The following is a 9,869-nucleotide window of genomic DNA, read 5'->3' as shown; positions in this document are numbered from 1 at the left end:
GAGTGGGATTCCTAGCAGTGATTTAGACTTTAGAGACACTGATATCCTGCTTTCATCCTCTCTCTCCCGCCATACCTCCCTCTTCTGAGTACTAGAGAGTTCTCTCTCCACCGTTCTCTCTCTCTCTCTCTCCAACCCTGTTTCAATTCAATTCAAAGGGCTTTATTGGCATGGGAAACCTATGTTGACGTTGCCAAAGCAAACGGAATAGACAAAAAAACAAAAGTGAAATGAACAAGGGAAACATCAGTAAACATTACACTCACAAAAGTTTTAAAAGAATATAGACATTTAGACATTGTAGACATTTCAAATGTTATATTATTGTTTTAGTACAGTGTTGTAACAATGTGCAAGTAGTTGAAGTATGGCAGGGAAAATAAATAAACAGATGGATACAGGCTATATTTAGAATGTTGTTTGTGTTCCACTGGTTGTCCTTTTGTCATGGCAACGGGCGAAACATCCTGCTGTGATTGGACACTGAGTTATTATTGTCTAACATACAGCATATGGGAGTTGTTTTCAAATTCCTCTCGTTCGATCTCCACCTCTCTTTCCACCCCCTCTCTCTCCACCTCTCTCTCTTCCTCTCTCTCTCCACCCCCTCTCTCTCTTCCTCTCTCTCCACCCCTCTCTATCCACCTCTCTCTCTTCCTCTCTCTCCACTCCCCTCTCTATCCACCTCTCTCTCTTCCTCTCTCTCCACTCCCCTCTCTATCCACCTCTCTCTCTACCTCTCTCTCCACTCCCCTCTCTCTCTACCTCTCTCTCCACTCCCCTCTCTCTCTTCCTCTCTCTCCACTCACCTCTCTCTCTTCCTCTCTCTCCACTCCCCTCTCTCTCCACTCACCTCTCTCTTCCTCTCTCTCCACTCCCCTCTCTATCCACCTCTCTCTCTACCTCTCTCTCCACTCCCCTCTCTCTCTCCTCTCTCTCCACTCACCTCTCTCTTCCTCTCTCCACTCCCCTCTCTCTCCACTCACCTCTCTCTTCCTCTCTCTCCACTCCCCTCTCTATCCACCTCTCTCTCTACCTCTCTCTCCACTCCCTCTCTCTTCCTCTCTCTCCACTCACCTCTCTCTTCCTCTCTCCACTCCCCTCTCTCTCCACTCCCCTCTCTCTCTTCCTCTCTCCACTCCCCTCTCTATCCCCATCTCTCTTCCTCTCTCTCCACTCCCCTCTCTACCCACCTCTCTCTCTTCCACTCTCTCCACCCCCTCTCTATCCACCTCTCTCTCTTCCTCTCTCCCCCCCCCCACCCTCAGTATAATCTAAAGGCCTCAGAACCTTTAGCAGCAGCGTCAACAGCTGAATTTCTGTCTTAACAGATCTGGGACCAGGCTAATTGACTACTAACTACATTAAGTACAATACTACTAAATGTACAAAGGTTGGGGTCAATTCAAACTAAATGTTTTAAGGTCGGGGTCAATTCAACTTACTACTGATGAAATGAAGGTTGGATTCAAGCACTGAGCATATTTCAGGTCTGCTGAGAGCAAACTTGAACGTTGTGAAAATTCCATGTGACATCCGGCGCACTTTTACTGTGAACACTGAGGCTGCACCCACTAAGTTACAGTTTTACTGTGAACACTGAGGCTGTACCCGCTTTAAGTTACAGTTTTACTGTGAACACTGAGGCTGTACCTGCTTTAAGTTACAGTTTTACTGTGAACACTGAGGCTGTACCCACTAAGTTACAGTTTTACTGTGAACACTGAGGCTGTTCCTGCTTTAAGTTACAGTTTTACTGTGAACACTGAGGCTGGAGCTGCTTTAAGTTACAGTTTTACTGTGAACACTGAGGCTGGAGCTGCTTTAAGTTACAGTTTTACTGTGAACACTGAGGCTGTATCCGCTTTAAATTACAGTTTTACTGTGAACACTGAGGCTGTACCCGCTTTAAGATACAGTTTTACTGTGAACACTGAGGCTGGACCCGCTTTAAGTTACAGTTTTACTGTGAACACTGAGGCTGTACCCACTTTAAGTTACAGATTTACTGTGACCACTGAGGCCGTAGCTGCTTTAGGTTACCGTTTTACTGTGAACACTGAGGGTGTAACAGAGGCTGTACCTGCTTTAAGTTACAATTTTACTGTGAACACTGAGGCTGGAGCTGCTTTAAGTTACAGTTTTACTGTGAACACTGAGGCTGTAGCTGCTTTAAGTCACAGTATAACAGTGGCCAAGTAGGCTACAGTGGCTATTTGATCACAACCAGAGTGGCTATGTGATCACAACCAGAGTGGCTATGTGATCACAACCAGAGTAGACTACAGTGGCTATGTGATCACAACCAGAGTAGACTACAGTGGCTATGTGATCACAACCAGAATAGGCTACAGTGGCTATGTGATCACAACCAGAGTAGACTACAGTGGCTATGTGATCACAACCAGAGTAGACTACAGTGGCTATGTGATCACAACCAGAGTGGCTATGTGATCACAACCAGAGTAGACTACAGTGGCTATGTGATCACAACCAGAGTAGACTACAGTGGCTATGTGATCACAACCAGAGTAGGCTACCATCAAAAACAATGGAGAAAATGCATCCCAGAACATTTTAACATGGAAATAGCTGTTCTATCATTCAGCCAATGTGTAGTGTTCAACATACGCCTACGTTCCATGAGACTTTTAAAATAAAAACATGCTTCACATGAACCTGTTTGTCCACTTCTGCTTGAGACAAGGAGGTGACTGAAAATGCTGTCGGGGTTGTTTGACGCAAGAAACCACTTTACAAAATAAAATAAATCATTATTCCCATACCGTCATTACAAAGAATCAGACAAATGATGCTACCCTCTGCCTATTGGCTACTTAGCTTATTCAAGCCTGTCTCAAAATAAAACACTGCCCCTTTAAGACAAAAAAATAAGCTCTTTTGTCTAGAAATGTACACGATTTGTGCTCTTGTAGGAAACAATCTCTCCCCTATTGCTGACCACAAATGATCTACAACTAGCAAAGGATATGAACAAATGTTCACACGTGGCTACATGCAGCTCTCACTTTGATCTCAAAACAAGCGCATCTACTCATGACCGCTCATGCTGTAAACACAGTCCAGTTCAAAGTGAACGGCACAGATCCCTATATGGCAATGGTCTATTTGCATATAGGCCTACTGCAGTTCTGATTGGTTATAGCACACCGGTCTGTGTAGAGTATGGACATGAGTTGTACCTGTCGACGACAATAGAATCCTACTCCGTGTTCTGCTAATAACAAAATCTCTTGCATAGTTAGTTTTGAATTCTAAGTCTTGAATAGTTTGTTTTGTTTTCGGTATGTTGCATTGAAAGGGGCTAATATTGCCTTGATTCGATCACAATTCCCACAGTAAAGGGAAACGTCGATAGTGTTAACTAACAGGGAAAACTCTAGAAAGTTAGGTGAAGTTCAATACTCGTGCTTCTCTGCCCAGGCTGATATTTATTCTGCGTGGCAGTCCCGGGGGAGCTTAGAGGGAACAAAAAAAAGATATGTCATAAATAGCTTCAGGTTATTGAGAAGTCATTTGAAATCAGATTTTTTTCAATTATTCAATTGGAATTTGAGGTTTACTTCCTGACATGTATGATAGCGAGCTACAGTAGCTACAGCTAATTATTCAATTGGAATTTGAGGTTTACTTCCTGACATGTATGATAGCGAGCTACAGTAGCTACAGCTAATTATTCAATTGGAATTTGAGGTTTACTTCCTGACATGTATGATAGCGAGCTACAGTAGCTACAGCTAATTATTCAATTGGAATTTGGGGTTTACTTCCTGACATGTATGATAGCGAGCTACAGTAGCTACAGCTAATTACTCAATTGGAATTTGGGGTTTACTTCCTGACCATGTATGATAGCGAGCTACAGTAGCTTCAGCTAATTATTCAATTGGAATTTGGGGTTTACTTCCTGACCATGTATGATAGCGAGCTACAGTAGCTACAGCTAATTATTCAATTGGAATTTGGTGTTTACTTCCTGACATGTATGATAGCGAGCTACAGTAGCTACAGCTAATTATTCAATTGGAATTTGGGGTTTACTTCCTGACCATGTATGATAGCGAGCTACAGTAGCTACAGCTAATTATTCAATTGGAATTTGGGGTTTACTTCCTGACATTTACTTCCTGACATTTACTTCCTGACATTTACTTCCTGACATTTACTTCCTGACATTTACTTCCGGACATTTACTTCCTGACATTTACTTCCTGACATTTACTTCCTGACATTTACTCCCTGACATTTACTTCCTGACATTTACTTCCTGACATTTACTTCCTGACATTTACTTCCTGACATTTACTTCCTGACATTTACTTCCTGACATTTACTTCCGGACATTTACTTCCTGACATTTACTTCCTGACATTTACTTCCTGACATTTACTTCCTGACATTTACTTCCTGACATTTACTTCCTGACATTTACTTCCTGACATTTACTCCCTGACATTTACTTCCTGACATTTACTTCCTGACATTTACTTCCTGACATTTACTTCCTGACATTTACTTCCTGTACCTTGGTAGCAGAGTCGACGGCGGAGCCTCTCTCCAGTAGTTCTTCCACCAGGTCCTCATGGCCCTCCTTAGCTGCCAGGTGCAGAGCATTCAGACCGTTCTGGAACAGAAAAACACAGGTCTCAGGTCAGCTTATTAAACATAATAACTAAGGCATTCGGAACATTCTGGAACAGAGAAACACAGGTCTCAGGTCAGCTTATTAAACATAATAACTAAGGCATTCAAACCGCTCTATAACAAGAAACACAGGTCTCGGGTCAGCTTATTAAACATAATAACGACGACAGTCAGATCATTCTATAACAGAGAGAGAGAGACAGGCCTGGAGTCAGTTGATAAACATAAGAACAAAGGCATTTAAACCGTTCTATAACAAGAAACACAGGTCTCAGGTCAGTGATATAAACATAAGAACTAAAAATGTAACCTTGTTCCCTTTATAGTGCACTACTTTTGACCAGGACCCATAGGTTTCCATTTGGGAGTCAGTTAGACCGTAACACGAGAACCAAGATATTCAGCCCGTTCCACAACAACAAACACGGGGGGGGGGGCTTGGAGACCAATCAAAAACCTTTAAAAAGTTGAAACAGGAAGTCCGGATTTCCTGACATCTGAATCAAGAGAACGGTTGTCTATCCCATTCAACTAGAGAGGCAAACGATTAGACGTCCTTCTCATCTCAGCCCGTGTGTATCGGACTGTTACCTAGCAACGGGTACTTCTTAAAACATGTCTGACATACAACATAAACATAACAGGTGTATCGGACTGTTAACTAGCAACGGGTACTTCTTAAAACATGTCCGACATACAACGTAAACATAACAGGTGTATCGGACTGTTACCTAGCAACGGGTACTTCTTAAAACATGTCCGACATACAACATAAACAATCCCACCAACAACAAAAAAAGATAACAGTGTAGGGTTTTAAATAAGCAGCAACACTCCAAACCACACGGAGAAGATCAGTTGTGAAACATAACAGGTGAGCGACTCAGCTTAAACAGCAACGGGGAAATATCCTCCGGTCAGCTTAGATTCAACAGCTAATATGGTCCATTAGCAACACAAGGGAGATGACTCATTTGAGATCAGTGTTTCTTACACAATAGGCATTCAGACAGACCAATGAGACAACAGAGGAGACACAGATCTGAGGTCAGTTACAAGCATAAGAACCAAGGCATTCGGATCAATGTTCCAAATAGTTATTTAAAAGCTTCTTCTTCTTTTTATTTTTACAATTGACGGCCTATCCCGGCCAAACCCGGACGACGCCGGGCCAATCGCGCGCCACCCTATGGGACTCCCAATCACGGCCGGATGTGTTACAGCCTGGAATCGAACCAGGGACTGTAGTGACACCTCTTGCATAGGCTTATTATTCCGTTTTGGTTTTAAATCTCTACGTCGTCACATTTAGCCAATTCAACCTAACAGCTGTGTTGCTGCAGCGTCTTTGTTGTAACTACGGCACAGATCCTGGATCAGTTGTAAACTCAACAGCGTGAGTCTTTGTTGTAATACCGCACAGATCCTGGATCAGTTGTAAACTCAACAGCGTGAGTCTGTTGTAATACCGCACAGATCCTGGATCAGTTGTAAACTCAACAGCGTGAGTCTTTGTTGTAATTACGGCACAGATCCTGGATCAGTTGTAAACTCAACAGGTTTTTAACAGGGTTCCGTTTGTGATACACACAAGATGTCAACATGGTTCAGGTAGCTAGCCACATCCACTGATGACTGAAGACAAGGATAATATACGTACAGCTGTGGTAAGGATAACTCACACACACACACAAACACACACATATACACACACACACACACACACACACACATCACCTCGTCCTCGTCTTCATCCATCCTGTCGTGTGTAGCCAGAGGAGCGAGAGGAATCCCAGCCCTCTCCTCCTCCTTCTCCCCCTCCTCCACCTGACTATCTCACTTCTAATCTCTTCTCCTCTATTCTTTATCTTCTTTTCTCTCTTCTTCTTCTGGTCTGGTACTCTCTCCTTCTTCTGGTCTGGTACTCTCTCCTTCTGGTCTGGTACTCTCTCCTTCTTCTGGTCTGGTACTCTCTCCTTCTTCTGGTCTGGTACTATCTTCTTCTGGTCTGGTACTCTCTTCTTCTTCTGGTCTGGTACTCTCTCCTTCTTCTGGTCTGGTACTCTCTCCTTCTTCTGGTCTGGTACTATCTTATTCTTCTTCTGGTCTGGTACTCTCTCCTTCTTCTGGTCTGGTAATCTCTCCTTCTTCTGGTCTGGTACTATCTTATTCTTCTTCTGGTCTGGTAATCTCTCCTTCTTCTGGTCTGGCAATCTCTCCTTCTTCTGGTCTGGTACTCTCTCCTTCTGGTCTGGTACTCTCTCCTTCTTCTGGTCTGGTTCTCTCTCCTTCTGGTCTGGTACTATCTTCTTCTTCTGGTCTGGTAATCTCTCCTTCTTCTGGTCTGGTAATCTCTCCTTCTTCTGGTCTGGTAATCTCTCCTTCTTCTGTTCTGGTAATCTCTCCTTCTTCTGGTCTGGTAATCTCTCCTTCTTCTGGTCTGGTACTCTCTCCTTCTTCTGGTCTGGTACTCTCTCCTTCTTCTGGTCTGGTAATCTCTCCTTCTTCTGGTCTGGTAATCTCTCCTTCTTCTGGTCTGGTAATCTCTCCTTCTTCTGGTCTGGTAATCTCTCCTTCTTCTGGTCTGGTACTCTCCTTCTTCTGGTCTGGTACTCTCTTCTTCTTCTGGTCTGGTACTCTCTCCTTCTTCTGGTCTGGTACTCTCTTCTTCTTCTGGTCTGGTACTCTCTCCTTCTTCTGGTCTGGTAATCTCTCCTTTTTCTGGTCTGGTACTCTCTCCTTCTTCTGGTCTGGTACTCTCTCCTTCTTCTGGTCTGGTACTCTCTCCTTCTTCTGGTCTGGTACTCTCTCCTTCTTCTGGTCTGGTACTCTCTCCTTCTTCTGGTCTGGTAATCTTTTCTTCTTCTGGTCTGGTACTCTCTTCTTCTTCTGGTCTGATTCTCTCTCCTTCTTCTGGTCTGGTACTCTCTCCTTCTTCTGGTCTGGTACTCTCCTTCTTCTGGTCTGGTACTCTCTTCTTCTTCTGGTCTGGTAATCTCTCCTTCTTCTGGTCTGGTACTCTCTCCTTCTTCTGGTCTGGTAATCTCTCCTTCTTCTGGTCTGGTACTCTCTCCTTCTTCTGGTCTGGTAATCTCTCCTTCTTCTGGTCTGGTAATCTTTTCTTCTTCTGGTCTGGTAATCTCTCCTTCTTCTGGTCTGGTACTCTCTCCTTCTTCTGGTCTGGTAATCTCTCCTTCTTCTGATCTTCCAGAGGTTTGGATGTTAAGGGTCCTGCCTGCCTCCTCCTGCCCCCCCTGCGGGCTCTCTCAGTCGGGTTGAGAGAGGAGCTACTGTCCCTCCTGGCTGGTCCTGGAGCCTTCTATGCCACTATAGTAAAGAGAGGTGTTCCTATCCCCTTATCCCTGTCTCTGTTCATACACCCCCCACCAATTCCAAAGCCCCCCTGAACTTGGCAGTGGCTCGTACACACACACACACACCACACACACACACACACACACACACACACACACACACACACACACACACACACACACACACACACACACACACACACACACACACACACAGAAAAACACACACGCACAGAAACACACGCTCGTACACACACACAAACACACACACACATACACACAGAAACACACAACACACACACACACACACACAGTGAGTCGTTCAAATGCCAAAGAGCCATGGGGTACGGGCTTTCTGCACTGTCATAGGGACTATCAAGGACACACACATTTAGAAGCTTCTGAAAATGTCAAGAGAAAAGGAGTAGCCTGCATTCCGGACAGGGGCCATAGAGTTTGATAGAGCACACACAGTGTGTTAGAGTCGCCTGGAAGGAGGAGGTGAGTCTCAGAAAGGAGAACACGGACCATAGAGTTTGATACAGCACAAACAGTGTGTTAGAGTTGCCTGGAAGGAGGAGGTGTGTCTCAGAAAGGAGAACACGGGCCATAGAGTTCGATAGAGCACACACAGTGTTAGAGTCGCATGGAAGGAGGAGGTGAGTCTCAGAAAGGAGAACATGGGCCATAGAGTTTGATAGAGCACACACAGTGTGTTAGAGTCGCCTGGAAGGAGGAGGTGTGTCTCAGAAAGGAGAACACGGACCATAGAGTTTGATAGAGCACATACTTAGAAGGCTTCAAAGAGCAAAGATGAACCTCAGCTGATAACACTCTGTCAGGTCAACTCAGTCATGATCATGTGACACACCATGCCCTTTCATTGGCCAGCAGTTCAATATCAGGTTTCAAATACCTGGTCATTTCTGTACCAGGAAATGGAGTACAACAAAATATATCTCAGTTTCCAGGGACGGACCTGGTTGGTCCCCATTGACATACACTTAGATGGCAGAAATGTTGTGGACAGTCCTTGGTTCAAAAACTATTTCAAATATTCCAAATAGTTTGTGGTTGATTCATAGACACATATGAAGCCCTGACTTGGACTAAAAAGCATTTTCCATAGAGATTCTCTACTGAACATGCTTTAAGAACAGGACTAGGACTAATCTGTGTCTGGGAAACTGGCCCCAAGCATTAAGAACAGGACTAATCTGTGTCTGGGAAACTGGCCCCAAGCATTAAGAACAGGACTAATCTGTGTCTGGGAAACTGGCCCCAGCATTAAGAACAGGACCAGGACTAATCTGTGTCTGGGAAACTGGCCCCAGCATTAAGAACAGGACTAATCTGTGTCTGGGAAACTGGCCCCTGCATTAAGAACAGGACTAATCTGTGTCTGGGAAACTGGCCCCAGCATTAAGAACAGGACTAATCTGTGTCTGGGAAACTGGCCCCAGCATTAAGAACAGGACTAATCTGTGTCTGGGAAACTGGCCCCAGCATTAAGAACAGGACTAATCTGTGTCTGGGAAACTGGCCCCAGCATTAAGAACAGGACTAATCTGTGTCTGGGAAACTGGCCCCAGCATTAAGAACAGGACTAATCTGTGTCTGGGAAACTGGCCCCAGCATTAAGAACAGGACTAATCTGTGTCTGGGAAACTGGCCCCAGCATTAAGAACAGGACTAATCTGTGTCTGGGAAACTGGCCCCAGCATTAAGAACAGGACTAATCTGTGTCTGGGAAACTGGCCCCAGCATTAAGAACAGGACCAGGACTAATCTGTGTCTGGGAAACTGGCCCCAGCATTAAGAACAGGACCAGGACTAATCTGTGTCTGGGAAACTGGCCCCAGCATTAAGAACAGTACTAATCTGTGTCTG

General features: G+C 44.6%; 1 protein-coding gene across 1 annotated transcript in view; it reads right to left on the bottom strand.

Annotated features, from left to right (window-relative positions):
• The window catches only part of LOC135535775 (ankyrin-2-like), a 183,003-nt gene extending 176,580 nt beyond the window's left edge, over nt 1-6,423 (bottom strand). Inside the window, 2 exon segments of the mRNA XM_064962208.1 lie at nt 4,547-4,645; nt 6,403-6,423. Coding sequence (XP_064818280.1) covers nt 4,547-4,645; nt 6,403-6,423 — 120 coding nt within the window.
• Between the last annotated feature and the right edge of the window lie 3,446 nt (nt 6,424-9,869).

The sequence above is a fragment of the Oncorhynchus masou genome, unplaced genomic scaffold (genome assembly GCF_036934945.1).
Source record: "Oncorhynchus masou masou isolate Uvic2021 unplaced genomic scaffold, UVic_Omas_1.1 unplaced_scaffold_514, whole genome shotgun sequence".
NCBI classification, from domain to species: Eukaryota; Metazoa; Chordata; class Actinopteri; order Salmoniformes; family Salmonidae; genus Oncorhynchus; species Oncorhynchus masou.
Note: the sequence above shows the minus strand (reverse complement) of the source record. Positions and strands in the feature narration are given on the sequence as shown.